Source organism: Balaenoptera ricei, chromosome 16 (genome assembly GCF_028023285.1).
Source record: "Balaenoptera ricei isolate mBalRic1 chromosome 16, mBalRic1.hap2, whole genome shotgun sequence".
NCBI classification, from domain to species: Eukaryota; Metazoa; Chordata; class Mammalia; order Artiodactyla; family Balaenopteridae; genus Balaenoptera; species Balaenoptera ricei.
Window position 1 is genome coordinate 115,507,680 of NC_082654.1, and position 18,005 is coordinate 115,525,684.

General features: G+C 36.7%; 1 protein-coding gene across 1 annotated transcript; it reads left to right on the forward strand.

Moving 5' to 3' along the window:
* The first annotated feature begins 304 nt into the window (after positions 1 to 304).
* Positions 305 to 12,211, forward strand: LOC132350479 (zinc finger protein ZFP2-like). The gene is made up of 5 exons (XM_059899661.1): positions 305 to 319; positions 5,529 to 5,655; positions 5,922 to 6,017; positions 10,275 to 10,343; positions 10,407 to 12,211. Exons 1-5 carry the CDS (start codon positions 305 to 307, stop codon positions 12,209 to 12,211), a joined length of 2,112 nt encoding a protein of 703 aa, XP_059755644.1.
* Positions 12,212 to 18,005: the final 5,794 nt, after the last annotated feature.

The window sequence follows — 18,005 nt, forward strand, 5'->3', positions numbered from 1 at the left end:
GCGCCACAACTACTGAGCCTGCGCTCTAGAGCCCGCAAGCCACAACTACTGAAGCCCACGTGCCTAGAGCCCGTGCTCCACAACAAGAGAAGCCACCACAATCAGAAGCCTGCACACCGCAACGAAGAATAGTCCCCACTTGCCACAACTAGAGAAAGCCCACGTGCAGCAACGAAGACCCAACGCAGCCAAAAATAAAATAAATAAAATAAAATAAATAAAAATTTTAAAACATTGCAGAAATTTCCAAAAAGCAAAACTTGAATTTGCTGCACATTGGCAACCTTTACATAGATACTGAGGCATGACTGTATTCAAGGTAATGAATGTGATAATTAGCTTGATTGTGGGAATCATTCACAATGTATATATATATCAAAAAATATATACAATTTTCATTTATCAATTATACCTGAAAGCTGGAAAAAATTTTAAACCCCCAAAACTAACAAAAATATATAAATAAAACTTCTGTGGGAACTTGGGCTTGTTGAACATCAAGCATCCCCCAGTGGAGCATATAGAATGGCAATTGAGGTATCCCTACAGAAGCATGGTGAAAATATACAGTAGGCTGTTCCATGTGAATATAAATGGTCCTTATCCTCATCCCACATGAAGACTGAGAATAACAGTGTACGGTTCTCTGGTATGGGCTGCCACTGTCTCAGTGACAGTGATGATATCTGGCATGGCATTCAGCCTGTGATAATCCACTGTCAGTCGTCATGCCCCAGAGGCCTTTTTGACCGTTCAAACCAGGCTTTTAAATTGTGAAAGAGTGGTTTATAACGTTTCTGTCTGCAGCAGGTCCTCCATTAACAAAATAATGTCTTTTTCCCCACCTAGTATGCAGTATGCTTTCTGCTGGACAGTGTGCCATGGGTTGGGCAACCCTGGAGGCAGTCAGGAATGCACCAGCCTTCCATAATGGCTTAAATCTGACTTTGTTAGGGTGCATACCCCTTGAAGTGGTGATGGTGTTCAGTACTGCACATGGCCAAATTATCAATGCCCATTATGCACCCAGCAGTGGGAACCATAGTCACCAGCTGTTCAAAAGTGTCAAGGTCATGGAAGACAAGAAGAAACAAGGAACTGCTTGGAGTGTGGAATCCTGGATTAGATTCTGGAACCAAAAAAAGGATATCAATGGAAAAACTGGTGAAATCTAAATTAAGACTATAGTTTGCTATAGGTTAATAACATACCAATATTAATTTCTTTTTATTTTTCTTTTTTGACCACACCATGCAGCTTGCTCAATCTTAGTTCCCTGACCAGGGATTGAACCCGGATCCTTGGCAGTGAGAGCATGGCGTCCTAACCACTGGACCGCCAGGGAATTCCCCCAATGTTAATTTCTTAATTTTGATCATTGTACTTTGTTAATTAAGATCTTAATATTAGGAGAAACTGGGTGAAGAGTATACAGGAACTCACTGTACTGTTTTTGCAACTTGTCTCTAAGTCTAGAATTATTTTAAAATAAGTTAAAAACTGCAAAGAAATCTTTAACTTTACTTAGTAGATCTGGTATTGGTATTATAATTCTAAAACTATTTTGTATCAAATGAATGGGTAAATATATTGAAGTAGTTGAGAACCAGGGTTCTATTAGAGGGAAATTACAGATATGGACTGGGGAAATTGTTATTGGATTTAAATTGGAGGACTCAATATGAATGCATGATTTAAAAAATAATAATAATAAATATTTTCCTGCTGTAGCTTCTGAAAGGGCCTAGGAATAGTAACCCATCTTTTGCACACCTAGTGGCTAGATCTTGATTTCCAAATACTCTTCCCCACTAAAAGAAACCTAACTCTGGGACATGGGAAGTATAAAGTCATTCTGGAAAATCATTTTATACTAGAAACAAGAATGTACTGAAATGCTTGATAAAAGGACATAGAAGGCCACCATTGACCATACTGAGACAGCTTAGCATCAAAAAGAATAACTCTTAATGGATTATTACACAACAACCAAAAAAATTTCATGAGTTCCTAGTGATACAGAAGAGGCATAGAAGAAAGAAAGCTCTTCTTTATGGAAAAAATGCCAGCTAGCAAATACAGAAGGAATGAGAATAAGAAAATCACCATTTTACAAGCCCTACAGTAATAATTGATTTGGCAAGAATCATCCATTGGTACTAAAACCAGTGACTGAAAGGTTGAAGGTGAACAGGCTAATTAATTATACGGTCTTAAAGTGTTGCTTCCTCTCACTCTCCCCAGATTACTTATCAATTACAAGAGAAACTGTACCTTTACAATGGAGATTGCTGGTGATCACCACTTTAACTAAATAATCATACTCAGTTTCACCAATAGAGGGACAATCTGGTGTTTAGTTCCCCTGTATGTTTCAATAAGAGGTATGTGATAACCCCTGTTATGTTTTTGTCCAAAATATGAAAAGCTGATCTGCATTTAGCTATAAGGAGACAATCTGACAAACCCAGAATATGGGATATTTTACAAGACAACTGGCCTGGATTCTTTTAAGAAATCAATACAAATGAAAAAAGGTAGGGAGTCTGGTTTTCTGGATTAGAGAAGATAAAATAGGCATAACAACTAAGTGTAATATGTGAGACTGGATTGAATTCTAGATTGGGGAAATATTTTGAAACAATTGAGTAGTATAAATTAGGATTGTGTGTTAGATTATATTATTGAATTAACTTAATCTCCTTAGGTGTGAATGTGATGTATGGGAACATACATGCTGATGTATAGATCATTGCAAATTTCAAGTGATTCAGCCAAAGGTATAATTATATGTAGAAAGAGATACAGCAAATATTGCAAAAAGGATTTAGGTGATTATTCAAGTGTTCATTTTATGTTTTTTCAATTTTTCTTTAAATTTGAAAATCCAAATGAAAAATTTAGGGATAAAAAACAGCATTGTGGCACATACCTAGCATCCAGAGCTTGGTGTCTAATACCATTCCCCACTGAAAGGAACCAGGACTCGTTGGAGAAATGGCTGATTCCAGAGCTGGGGCAGGATGGGTGTAAGATGAGCTTGGGACATCATGTTATGCCCTAAAGTAAGGAAGTATTCAAAGTAATCACAGGACATGTCAGCTTGAAGGGGCTTCTGGGATAGTTGAACACCAAAATAATTAAGTATAATAATGAATTATAACCCACTGGGAAAAATAGGAATTTGTGAGTCTATACTTATAATAAATTGGCAGAAAGGAGGTTTCTTGCTTATGGTAGATTAAGGGCAAATTGGTAAATGTGGAAGGAGTACAGAAGCTGGAAAAGCAGCATTTTGCATCTATCATAGTGAAGATCATATCAGGCAAGAATCATCAATTCATGCTAAATCTAGTGGACAGTCTGATGAGGATTGGGGGATTTTCATGGTCTTAAAATCTCCCCAAAGATTGCTTATTAGTTCCAAGGGAGGTAAAAAGGCAGTAATTATACAGTGGAGAAATCGGACGACCCTTTGCCCGGGTGGGCAGAATTAGCATTTCCACTGAGGGACAGTGGCAGCATATGCTGTAGATAGGATACCTGTGAAGGGAACAACATCACCTATGCACTTTCCAACCTAGATCAAGTAACGTGAATCTAACCACAAGGAAACATCAGACAAGTCGAAAATGAACATTCTCATTTTTAGAAAGAGTGGGGAACCGTATTTTTCAAAGACGCCAATGTCATAAAAGGCAAAAGCTGTGGAAATGTTCCAGAACAAGAGAGGCTAAAGAGACATGACAACTAAATGCAATACTTTGCCCTAGACTGGATCTGTTTTGGAAGGGGGAGGTGCTATAAAAGAGGTTATTGTGTCAATTAACAGAACTGACATAAGAAAGGTAACTTAGATAAAAGTACCATGCCAATGTTAAATATACTGAATTTGATAGCGGTACCATGGTTATATAGGAGAATATCTCTATTCTTAGCAAATTCATACTGAAATATTTACGGCCATGATGTATGTAACTTACCTTCAAATAGTACAGAAAAAAAATGTGAGTGTGTGTTAGCAAACGTGTGTTTATAGGTAAAGAGGAAGAGAGAATACATGCTAATGATAAAATAAGTGGGGTTAAACGTTAACAAGTGAATCTGGGTATGCGAGTGTTCTTTGTACACATTTTATTTTTGCAGTCTTTCTGTGTGTTTGACAACTTTCAAACTTTTCTTTTAAAAAATAGCATTATAGAGTCTGGTTTATATATTTTCTTAGGTGATTCAGATGTGCAGCCAGAGTTGAGAACCACCATTCTAGAATGTTAAATCTGAAATTATGTAAGGCCAGGGCTTATTCACATCTTTTTACTGTTTTCACATTTTCTGGAGTGGGGGTCTTCAGAATGGAAAGTGGACATCCCAGGAGATATGCAAGACTATCCATCAGGGTCTCTGAAGAAGATATTACAATTTATATTAAATTTTTATCTAAAATTGAGAACGTGATTAAGCTTCATTAAATACTTGGATTGTCATTACATGTACTTATGTACAATATGTACAAACAGTATCAGTTCAAATGATGGGAGTGGTGATCAAAGGATGTTTGGATTTATAGGAACTGGTTCAAAATTATTCCATGTCTGGTCCTTGAATACCTGTTGAGTACTTTATCTTACCACATCCCCTCACCCTGTTGACCTAGCAAACTATGCTAGTTGCTTTCCCCTGGACTTAACTTTTAAAATACATTTTAAATGCACACAAAATGCATTTGACCATGTGGAGGCTAATGCGTATTTCTGCATAATACAACTACTCAAAGATTTTCAGCCTCATAACAGCCACATAATAACAGATGGAACTAATTTTTCCTTCCTTTATGTCTACACTATATACTTTTTTGTTTTTATAAATTTACTTATTTTATTTATTTATTTTTGGCTGTGTTGGGTCCTCGTTGCTGTGCATAGGCTTTCTCTAGTTGCGGTGAGCAGGGGCTACTCTTCGTTGCGGTGCGCAGGCTTCTTATTGCGGTGGCCTCTCTTGTTGCAGAGCATGGGCTCTAGGCGCACGGGCTTCAGTAGTTGTGACTCGCGGGCTCTAGAGTGCAGGCTCAGTAGTTGTGGCGCACGGGCTTAGTTGCTGAGCAGCATGTGGGATCTTCCGGGACCAGGGCTCGAACCCGTGTCCCCTGCATTGGCAGGTGGATTCTTAACCACTGCACCACCAGGGAAAACCCTATACTTTATACTTTGTAAGCATTTCTAACATAGCTCTTTTAATACCTTATTGTAAATAGATGTTTGTATATCTACTTTACTACTAGAATATAAGCTTATTGTTCTTGATTTTTCTGAGCAATTAGAATGTTTCCATGTACAGAGTAGTTAGCTCAATAGAAGCTTTTTTTATTCAGCAGTTAATCACCATGTTGATAAGGTATCTATTTCTCCCATAAAAATGAAAACAGCATATATGGTATGCATCAAATATTTTTTTAAGTTCTATTCCTCACACATATTTTTCACATTCTCCAATTGTTAACAATTCAGACTGAACAAAATGTACTGTTACAGGGACTTGTATCATTCAAGGATGTGTCAATCAACTTCACCCAGGCAGAGTGGCAGTGGCTGGACTCAGCTCAGAAGATCCTGTATAGGGATGTGATGCTGGAGAACTACAGCAACCTGGTCTCAGTGGGTAAGCGGAGCTTCCTGTGTAAGTTCCTGAAGTTGGTGAAACATGTCAAACCTCTGAAGATCTGAATTGTTTTTAGTGTTAAGGGTTTGGGTTCAAAAATTCTTAATTGCTTTGGGGATCTAGAAAGGATGTCAGCGTCTTCGCCTCTGGTGAGAGGTGCTACCCTGCCAAGGTTGAAATAAGCACCCTCATCATGCATGACCGTCTTTAGGCTCCATGAAGCTCAAGTGTCTAGATAAGAGTCCTGTGTCATTTCCCGTTGACAGGGTGTCTTATACCCAAACCAGATGTGATCTCCCAGTTGGAGCAAGGAGAAGAGCCGTGGATAACAGAGGTAGAGTTCTCAAACCAGAGCCTTCCAGGTGAGTTATTATGTACCAAAGGGATGGAAGCTAGTGGAAATTAGATCTCAAATGGACAGTGAGTTGTTTAACATCTGCATTAGTTTCTTAGGGCTGTGGTAACAAAGCACCACAAACTGGGTGCCTTAAAACAACAGAAATTTATTTTCTCACAGTTCTGGAAGCTACAAGTAAAAAATCAGTGTCCGCAGGGCCATACTCCCGCCAACGACTCTAGGAGAGGGTCCTTTCTGCCTCCTCCTAGCTTCTGGTGGTTTCGGCAATCCTTGTCATTCCTTGACTTATAGCTGTATCACTCCAATCCCTGCTTCCATTGTCACGTCGCCTGCCTTCTGTGTGTCATCTTCTTTTAAGGACACCAGCCATACTGAGTTTAGGGCCCACCCTAATCCAGTATGACCTCATCCTAACTAATTACATCTGCCAAGACCCTCATTCCAAATAAGGTCATATTCTGAGATCCTGGGTGGACATGAAATTGGGGGAGACATTAGTCAACCCAGTATAAGATCTTTGAAACATTTTTGGAAATCTCTTTTTAGAGACTCATACCTTTTCAAAATTTGAGGATTATCCAGCCATCATTGCTAAAATACTTAAATTAACACCTTGAAATATCACCCTTCTCAAAGGGTGTGTTCATTCTATGCTTAATGTTTATAGAGAAACTTTGCACTCTGACGTTACACAAATCTAATTCTTGGTTACTGCATCTTGAATCTTTACTTCTTAACAATTCCTCTCTTTCTGTAGCACTTTCAGTTGCCAGATTTCCTCTTATTTTCACATACTCCTTTTGACTTTCATCATTTTTAGATACCTTCTTTAGAAATTACTAAACATCTATGATTTTTGTGCTCCTCCAAGTTTCCCTAATCATTCCCTCTTTCCTTTTGTGGTAAAATGCCTCATATTTTTATGTATCCTGACTCACAGTTCATTTTCTCTTTTATACCTGCTGTTAAGATTTCATTGCTGTTTTTTTTGTGTGTGTGCCCAAATTGATAGTTACCTTCTGTACCTTTGTGCTTTATTTGATAGCACTCAAAACCCTTTCTAAAATACCCCTAAACTTGCCTTTGGTGAGCAGAACTAATTTGATCACACTCACCTTTCCTAAATATTTACCCTTCTGTTGTCTGTCTAGTTTACCAGCCAACACCAGTGCTCATTATACAGCATACAGTAAACATTAATTAAATCAGTACATTTTTATGTATGCAATCATTTATTCAATTCAAGATGTCTGTAAAGGCTCTGTTTTATACCTTCTGCTCTTCTCAGATGTTTTTAAGTGATTAATCCATCTTCAAGGCTTGAGCTTCTCTTAGGTTTATGACTCCAAAGTTGGTGGTGATATAGTCACCATAATCAACACTTGCATTATAGCCTACAATGTGCACCGTTCTAAGCAGTCTATACATATTAATTCATCTACTCCTCACAACAGTCCCCTGGTATAAATACTGTTACTGTTTTTCCAGGTAAACAGACTGAAGTCTAAAGAGATTAAGTAACATGCCCAAGGTCCTCCAGTTAATAAGTGGTACCTCTAGATTTCATACCCAAGAAGGTTGGCTCCAGAGACTGTACTGTTTACAACTATTCTGTGCTGCCTCTTATCTGCCTTATCTTGCTTCTGCCTTTTAAATCAACGTTTTACCTGTTTGAAGATCAGCTCTAGTAGACCACTTCATTGATTTTCAGAATGTCAGAGACTAAAGTCATTTATATTCCATTTTATATTTCACTTTATAATGTCTACTCATTTTCCATATTCCCCCTTTATCCATCAGGCTGTTATCCTCCCCTTTGCAGGTATGGAGTCATCTTGAAACTTCCATCTCTGCCATTCTCTCTTATAAATTTTATTTCATTATCTGTTATTTGTTCTTATTCCCCTAAGTTCCCTCAGTGTGCTCAGTTGTCATGAATTTTAACCAAAACCAGAACCATATTATCACATACCTGGGTTCTTATTTCATTTGTCAGATTCGATTACCAAACTTGTCTAATTTATCTTGATACTAGCCTAAGAAGATAAATATGCTTACTATAATTTCCAAAATTTATAATTCTTTTTTATAAGGACTATCATTATGGCCCTGTGTTTCCTAATCTAATTTTATTTTTCTCTATTTGCCCAAAACTCATGCTAAATTCCATCTGATCCATATTCTTAAATATCCTCATATATATCTAGATCTTTTTAAAAAATATTTATTTACTTGGCTACACTGGGTCTTAGTTGCAGCACGCGGGATCTTTAGTTGCGGAATGCGAACTCTTTGTTGTGACATGTGGGATCTAGTTCCCTGACCAGGGATCAAACCTGGGCCCCCTGCATTGGGAGCATGGAGTCTTAGCCACTGGACCACTAGGAAAGTCCCTAGATCTTTTAATAAAGTTTATTTTGCCTCCCCAGAAACCTTAAATCTTTAATTTTTTAAAAAAATTTATTTTATTGGAGTATAGTTGATTTACAATGTTGTGTTAATTTCTGTTGTACAGTACAGTGATTCAGTTATCATATATATACATCCTTTTTTATATTCTTTTCCATTACAGTTTATCACAGGACACTGAATATAGTTCCCTGTGCTATACAGTAGGATCTTATTGTGTATCCATTCTATATATAATAGTTTGCATCTGCTAATCCTAAACTCCCAACCCATCCTTCTCCTACCCCCTCTCCCCCTTGGCAACCACAAGTCTGTTCTCTATGTCTGTGAGTCTTTGTCTGTTTTGTAGATAAGTTCATTTGTGTCATATTTTAGATTCCACATATAAGTGGTATCATATGGTATTTGTCTTTCACTTTCTGACTGACTTCTCTTAGTATGATAATCTCTAGGTCCATCCATGTTGCTGCAAATGGCATTATTTCATTCTTTTTTATGGCTGAGTAGTATTCCATTTTATATATGTACCACATCTTCTTTATCCATTCATCTGTCAGTGGACATTTAGGTTGTTTCCATGTCTTGGCAATTGTGAATAGTGCTGCTATGAACATAGGGGTGCATGTGTCTTTTTGAATTATAGTTTTGTCTGGATATAGTTCCAGGAATGGGATTGCTGGATCATACGGCAACTCTATTTTTAGTTTTTTGAGGAACCTCCATACTGTTTTCCATAGTAGCTGCACCAATTTACATCCCCACCAACAATGTAGGAGGGCTCCCTTTTTCCACACCCTCTCTAGCATTTGTTATTTGTAGATTTTTTAATAATGACCATTCTGACCGGTGTGAGGTGGTACTTCATTGTATTAATAGTTTTGTTAAATCTTTAATTTTGAGTTCAAGTTTTAATTGCTTTCAAGGAACTGTTCTTTACTACTCTAGCTGTATGACTTTAGACGAGTTACTTAATCTTTATATACCTTAGTTTCCTCATTTGTAAAATGAGGATGACATAGAACTGATCTCAAAGGTTGTGAGGATTAAATCAGTTATGTGTTAATTTGTATTAGATGTTGTTACTGTTCTCTCACTTCTTGTCTTCCATTTACACTTAGGAGGTCTACTAAAAATTGCATATGTTGATTTATGAGTTTCTTTTTCTCACCTTGCTTATAATGCTACTAGATAAGTGCTTCTATTTTTCTCTTCCTAATGTTCTTGTGTAACAGAACTATATATTCGATGATTATATAATTGATTGATAGAGGAGTCAGTTGAGAAAGAAACCTTTTTTTGCCCTACTAAAATTCATAAAAATCAGAGATGTGTTAATCAAGATATAAAATTGAGTTAAGAAGTAACACTATTGCAGGAGTAAGACTTCTTTGCATAAAAAGGTAAGTTAGAATATTGAAATTGGAAAAAAAATGGTAATTCATGATTAGCACATGTTTAGTATTAAATAACTCTGATAGACTGAAATGACTGTATCAGCATTCAAAATAAAGCTATTAAATATTTGATCTTGTTGCAAGGATCACCACTTGGTCTGCTTATTTCTTACCTAGCATTAAAGGTCACATTTGGAGAAACCAAATACTTGTATTTAGTGCCTATTTTCTCCCCTCTTTTAATACTACAAAAGGGTCTTTGACGTAGATAGATAGATAGACAGATAGATAGATAGATAGGTAGATAGACAGAACACAACTAATTAAGAGGCATTTGCATTTTCTTCCTGGGAGACTAGGCCTGAAGCCAAAACTTAATCATATTTAAGTACAATTGTAGAGCCAATTCATAACCAATTTAAGATTCATCAGATGTGATTAATTTTCCTCTGTTCTAGAAAAAGTCTGGAGAGGCCAGAACATCCAAGACCAACAATCCAGTCAGTTTATATTAATCAAAAACAAAACACTGATTAATGAGAAAAATATTTCATGTGCAAAAGCATTTACTATGGGTATAAATCCTGTAGGTTCAAGAAAAGTGAACTCTAAATGTGATTCATATAAGAAAAGTTTGAAATATATTTCAGAATTAATGATCAGTAATAGAAACTGTGTAAGAAAGATGACTGATGAAGGTAATTTATGTGGGAAGTCACGTTTCAATACTAAGCTTGAAGAATTGTCTGCTGAAATTAATGAATATAATAAAAATGGGAAGGATATCAGTCATAATGAATACCTTGTTCAGCTTCAAACTTTGGAGCCAGACTGTGGATTTAATGAATCTGGAAAACACTTTTACAAGGCAGACTTGGATAGCCAAAAGAGATCCCATGGTGGAAAAAAACCCAGTAATGAATATGAAAACACTTTCACCCAAAAGTCAGTCATCAGTATATATGAGAAAACTCATAAACAAAAGCCCTTTGGAAGCAATGAACATGGGCAATCCTGCACAGTGTCAAAAGTTTTAAATCAGGGAGCACATACAGGAGAGAAGCCCTTTGGATGTGATTCATTTGGTTACTCATCAACCATTATTGTACATCAAAGAAATCAATCAAAGGAGACACCCCATGAGTATCCTCAAAATATGAATGCTGTAATCCAGACAGCACAGCTCACTGAACATCAGAGAGCTCATACAGGACAGGAATCCAGTGAATATAATGAATGTGAACAAGCATTTAAGATTTCGAACTTTAAATGTAAGAGAATTGACACAGTGAAGAAAATTTATGAGTTTACTGAGTGTAGGAATGCCTTACACAAGAAGTCTCATTTCAGCCATATTCAGAGAACTCACATAGAAAAATCCTATGAATATAATCAGTGTTGCAGAACCTTCAACAGAAAAGCACACCTCACAGAACATCAGAGGATACACACAGGGGAGAATCCCTATGAATGTAATGAATGTGGCAAAGCCTTTTACAACAAGGCACACCTCACTAGACATCAGAGAATACACACAGGGGAGAAACCCTATGAATGTTCTGAATGTGGGAAAACTTTCTGTGTGAAGTCAACACTTACCGTGCATCAGAGAACACACACAGGGGAAAAACCCTATGAATGTATTAAATGTGGGAAAACCTTCTATGTAAAATCAAAACTTACTGTGCATCAGAGAACATACACAGGGGAGAAACCTTATGAATGTACTGAATGTGGGATAAGCTTCAGTCACAAGTCGACACTCACTGAACATCAGAGAACACACACGGGAGAGAAACCCTATGTGTGTACTGAATGTGGGAAAACCTTCTGTGTAAAGTCAAAACTGACTGTACATCAGAGAATACACACTGGGGAGAAACCTTATGAATGTATTGAATGTGGGAAAACCTTCAGTGGTAACTCACACCTCACAGTACATCAGAGAAAACATACAGGAGAGAAGCCCTTTGAATGTACAGAATGTGGGAAAACATTCAGCCACAAGTCTTCCCTTGTTGAGCATCAGAGAACACACACTGGGGAGAAACCCTATGAATGTACTGAGTGTGGGAAAACCTTCAGTAGCAATTCAAATCTCAAAGTACATCAGAGAACACACACAGGAGAGAAGCCCTATGAATGTACTGACTGTGGGAAAACCTACAGTCACAAATCAAGTTTTTATGAACATTGCAGAAGGCACAGTGGGCAGAAGCCCTGTGAATGTGATAAATGTGGTACATCATTCTGCCACAATTTGGTCTTTACTAAATACCAGAGAATTCCAAAAGGAAAGAAGAACTATGAGTATAATCTATATAAGAAATCTTTCTTGCTAGAAGGCAAACTCCATGGTACATCAGATAGCACACCTGGGAGAAGAAGTCTTTAAATATTTTAAATCTCAAAAACCCCAAAATCAAGTTCATAAATCAAATTCATGGTATGGCAAAGAACTGATGAGGTGAAACATTGATCATCAAAGAATCATAATAATGAAATACATTAAAAAATCCACTTCTATAAGTAGCTATAACTAATTGTACATCAGATTATTAGTCTATGATTGAAGCTTTGTAGACAGTTTGAATATGTTTTAGCATTTGACGAGATTTCAAAAAATTTTACATCAGAGAATCCATTTAGAGGAATCTTAACATGAAAAACTATATTACAAAGAAATAATATATCATCACAGTTTTAATATCAGATGTAATGTGAAATATTTTATAGAATATAAGCCAATATTCTGATATGTATATGGAATGTTGAAAAATAGGAAGTCCTTTAAAATTTGAATAAGTTAACTGATCAAGACATAGAATTAAGCATATATAAACTGAGCTGATGTATGCATATGCTTCATCACAGGAATGATACATGTATTGGATTTGCATATGCAATTCTAGAATAAGTGGGCATAGACTTTATATACCCTTAGTATAGTAAAAATTATTCCCACTGAGTTCTCCACATCATTTTGCCTTAATACCTTTCAACACACTATATATTTATTATATTTGGCAAATTTTAAATATTATACTTTAATTCCTTTTCTCCAACATTTTGCTGACCTCATTATATGGTATTTGTCATTGCTATTGAACAATATTTTTAATAAAGAGGTTTATGATTCCACATGCTTTTTTTTTTTTTAAATGTGTAGAGGAGGAGAGGGGAGTTGAGGAGGGGGTACTGGCCCAAATGGTGCATCAGAACTGTCAGTGTAGCTTTTTTTTTTTTTTTTTTTTGCTACACCGCGCAGCATCCACATGCTTTTTTAAATAATGTTTTTATTTTCGAATAATTTTAAACTTAGAAAATTGCAAAGACAGTCCAGAGACTATCACCCAGTTTCCCGTAATGTTATCATCTTATGTAACCTTGGTATATATGTCAAAACTAAGATATTAACATTGGTGCAGTATTAGTAACTAAAGGCTTTATTTGGATTTCACCAGTTTCCACTAACGATCTTTTTCTGTTCTAGGATCCAGTCCAGGATACTACATTGCATTTAGTTTTTATGTTTCCTTAGTCTCCTCTGGTCTGTGACAGTTTTTCAGTCTTTACTTTTTATTTATGACCTTGACACTTAGGAAGAATACTTGTCAAATATTTTCTGGAATATCTCAGGTTTTCTCATAATTATACTGGGGTTATGAATTTGGGGGAAGAATACCACAGAGATGAGGCACCCTCATTGCATCAGGTGAGGGTGTAAAGATAGCAACCTGACTATGCCCTGGTGATGTTACCCTTGATCACATGGTTAAGGTGGTGTCTGCCAGATTTCTCCACTATAAAGTTACTGTGTTTCCCTTTCCATACTCTTCTCTTTGGAAGTGAATCACTAAGCCCACACTCAAGGGGTGGGGAACTAAGCTCCATCTCCTGGAAGGTGGGGGGAGTATGCATAAATTATTTGGAATCTTATAAAAGGAAAGTTTATTCTTTCTCATTTATCCAATCATTTATATCAGTATGGCCTCATGGATATTTACTTTATTCTCTGGGTTATTCCTTTTGTTGTTCAAACTGTTCTGGCTCTGACCATTGGGAGCTTATAGGGGAACATCTATACCACAGTACTCTGGAAATCTTGCGTGTCTCCGTGAAGGCCTCGTAGTCCAGACTCAATTGCACGTTGACCTAAGTCTTGGCAGATACACATTTTATGGGGAGCTGTCACGAGACTGCTTCTCTTTCACCTCCTATTATGTGGGAGGCTTCCCTGAGACAGTTTCTCATCTGCCTCTCTGGTTCCGGTTAGTTATGGGACTTCGCAACTTGTTCCCTTCTCCCTTGGGTAGAGCTACAGTCTAGCACTGGCTCCTCTGTAAGAGAGTACCCCAGCCACTCATGATGCCCATTATATGGCCCTATTTGCTTTGCCACCATCCTTTGGGAGAGGAGGCGCAGGCAGCTGACACCATGGTGATCTTGTGTAGGTAATAGCAGTCTCAGTCCATCTGTGCTTGCTGTGACCTTACCAGACAAATCTGTGGCACAGGGAAAGCCCACCGAACAGCCCAGGTACTCACAGCTGTTTAGAGACTGCCTGACAGAACTCTTTCAGGTTGGTTCCTGTGCCCTTTTGACATGCTCCCATCCTTTTGTTGTCATTGTTACTTGTTTTATTTTAATGGACTTAAAATGTTGCATTTGTAAAATTAATTTTCATTCAGATGGTTGGTTTTTCTTGTCTTTTTACTGATTTTAATTATTTGGGAAAGGGTGTGTGATTTTCATAATGACAACATCCCACTGAAATCCATCTGTCTCACCTCCATTGATGGGTAGCTATTTCAAGTTCAGCAAAGAAGACAGAGGCTGATCTCCACCTCTTCAATTAGTGTATGCAAAACAAAAAAGCAGCCCACACATAAGAGACAGGTATATGTATACCTGAAGCTGTTATTGTGCTGAGCCTGCTAGACATTTGCTCAAATTCTTGTATCAGTGCATTTACATTTAACATAATAAATGACCACTGACATAGTATGGAAAGAAACAACAAAGTACAAGAGAAACAAAAACATAGGCCACTTTTCAGGTATCTTTTTGTTAGAGCTAAAATATACTGTACATTTTCAAGAGCTCTCTGAAGGGGAGAAAATTAATGATACCCAAATATACTAAACTATATATCTGCCTTCCACACTTTTCTTCTATTGGTCAAGGCAGCTTTTAAGCACAGTAGAAAAAAAAAAAAAGATAAAGCTCATGGTCCATTCATCCACTTCCTATTATAGTAGTTTAAATGCTGAAGTGTCCTAGAACTTTATGTATTCTTAATGAATTAAGCTGAGAAATTTTTTCTTTGTTCCAGTCTACAGCAAATATTTGTTTATTAAGAAATGTATAACTCCTCTCACCATCTGCATAAAATTTGTCAACATCTACCTGTAAAGAGATGAATACAGGCTGATAGCCTGTTCCTATAGAGTCCTAACTCAACACTACTGGTTATAGATAGCCTGTTCCTATAGGGTCCTAACTCAACACTACTGGTTATAGAGTCTTGGTATGTTTGAGCTGCTCCATACTAAGATTGCCTAATAAAATTCCCAAAGGGATATATGCATTTGGCATTACCCAAAAGATTATTTTAAGATTTTCTTAGAAGAAATTTTTTACAGTAAAGGAATCAGAGAGAGTCTAAGTATCATCAGCTTTGTGTACTTGGGTACATTTTTGGATTTTCCACCCTTAATGCTCTAGTGCAAGAAATAAATAGTCTAATAAATTACCTGGTGTTCTGTAATTATCTTTACATCTTAGTTAAGAGAGAAAGAGATCTTCATTGTCCTGTCCCTTGCAAGTACTAAGAAGGTGATATCAAAAAAGGACACGCGCTCCTTTAATCTAGCACAATCCCCCACTATATTTTGTATATCATAACACTGACATTTTTGAAAAATTCAGGTCATTTTGTTATAGAATGTTCCAAAATTGAGATTTTTTCTGATTGTTTTCTCATTTGAAGATTCAGGTTAAACACTTTGGGCAAGAATATTACATGGGTGACATTATATAATTTTGATTGCGTCATGCAAGGAGGTGCATGTTTTCAGCTTGTCCCGTTTTGGGCAATGCTTAGTTTTACCCGTTGGTGAGATGATGTGATATATGGAGACCATGTAAATACCTGGTTTCCCAACAAAGCTTCACTCAATAATATTAACACCCATTGATGATCTTTACCTGAATCACTTATTACATTGCTGGGTGTAACATTAAATTTTCTAATCTACTATTTTTTCTATATTTATTAGCTGACAGCCTTCTCTAAAGAAGAGCTTACTTTTCATCACCACCATCCCTTCTGAGGAACACTGTGAACTCACGTATTCTTTTTTATTCAATGTATCATAGCTCATTAACATCATTATTCTTTTTGATGCTTTTTGCATCAAGGACACTGAAATTGATTATACAGCAGAAGTCTTTGTTATTAGGAGATATATACTGTAGAAATGAAGTGTCATGATATATGCAACTTTCAAATTATTGAAAATATTCAAATACACAAATTATACAAAATATACCAAAAAAGTGTATTTGTACGTAAAGAGAGAGTTGATGTGGCAAAATATTAACAAATTTTAAGTCTGGATAAAGGTTTGAATCTTTTTAAGTAGAAAAGAAAAAAAAAACACACAAACAGAATGTTAAAAACTGATCAGTTCTAAACCTCAGGTAGATTCCTTTTTCTTCCATTGCACCCAATTTCAAAAGGAGGGAAGTGTTCCCCTCCAGTCCCCAATACCTTATTCGTCCACCTTCATTAAATCTATCATTCGGTACTGTCCATTTTACTTCCATCATATATCTATCTCCTTTTCCCTTCCCACTGAAACCACACTATTTCAGGCTCATTACCTAGACTATTATGGTGGCCTCCAAATTTATCGTTCTCTCTCTAGTGTCTCTTCTCTATCCATTATCCACAAAGCTTCCAAGACAAGTTCCTTAAGCACAGCTTTGACTAGGTAAATACCTGTTCAAAAGCCCACAGTGGTTCTTTGCCTGCTGTATAATACCATGCAGATTCCTCAGCAGGGCATTCAAAGTCCTCCACATTCTGCCAACTCATCAGCCCTGCTACCTTGAACAACATAAATAATATACTTAGGTCCAACTGACTCCTTTTTGGCCTGAAAAATACATATCCCTTTCTGCCTTCTTTCCCATCTACATCTCCATTTGTTGAGAATGTAGTCATCCTAAAAATTTCAAAATCTACCTCTTTCCTGAAGTGTTCTCCAATTCCCTTAATGTGGAAATTATTTCCCTTTTGCAGGACTCAAAACACTCACTATATGCATTTCCTATCACACATACATCAATGTGCCTTGTAATAGAGACAAGACTCATCACTCCTTTGAGAGCCAGTCAAGATTATAGCCTTCTTAAAGACAGAACCTCCTTTTTTCTTTTTTCAGTATTTCAGCTTTGCTTTATTCATTTTTTTAATTGGGGTATAGTTGTTTTACAATGTTGTGTTAGTTTCTACTGTACAGCGAAGTGGAGTTCCCTGTGCTATACAGCAGGTTCTTGTTAGTTATCTATTTTATACATATTAGTGTATATATGTCAGTCCCAATCTCCCAATTTATCCCACTCTCTTTCCCCCGCTTGGTGTCCATACGTTTGTTCTCTACATCTGTGTCTCTATTTCTGCCTTGCAAACCGCTTCATCAAGACAGAAACTTCTATTACCCATTTTTACCTCTCCTAAAAACCAGTACAGTCCCTAGTAGGGCTCAAGAATGTTGGTGGAACTGCATTTTTAAAACTGCAGTCAAACAACAGTTTCTGAAAATGATGAAGTAAACTTTTTATAGGCTATATGGTCACCCCTAGACGGAAAATATTCTAGACAGCTATCAATGAATATATTACCCTGAAACATATCAGTATCATCATCATCTTCTTCAAAAGCAGAGTCTTCAAAAATGAAAGGCAATGGTGGAAAATCTTGAAACGATGGAGGGTGATTGCATTTTGTTTGCACCAGATACAGTAAATAAGTTGGAGACATAAATTTGCCTCTGAGAGGTTGCAGTATTAAGACGTTTTGATTTGGAAGGAAATATGATTACTGTAGTTACCGAAGAAGAAGCATGACATAAGGAAAGCAATGTTTCAGAAACAGTATTCTGGAAGAGGAATACAAAACT

Excerpts from the sequence above, each read along its gene's own strand:
- LOC132350479 (XM_059899661.1), top strand. Across the intron at positions 5,656-5,921 it reads CAGCAACCTGGTCTCAGTGG|GGTGTCTTATACCCAAACCA; the intron begins GTAAGCGGAGCT and ends TCCCGTTGACAG. Across the intron at positions 6,018-10,274 it reads CTCAAACCAGAGCCTTCCAG|AAAAAGTCTGGAGAGGCCAG; the intron begins GTGAGTTATTAT and ends CCTCTGTTCTAG.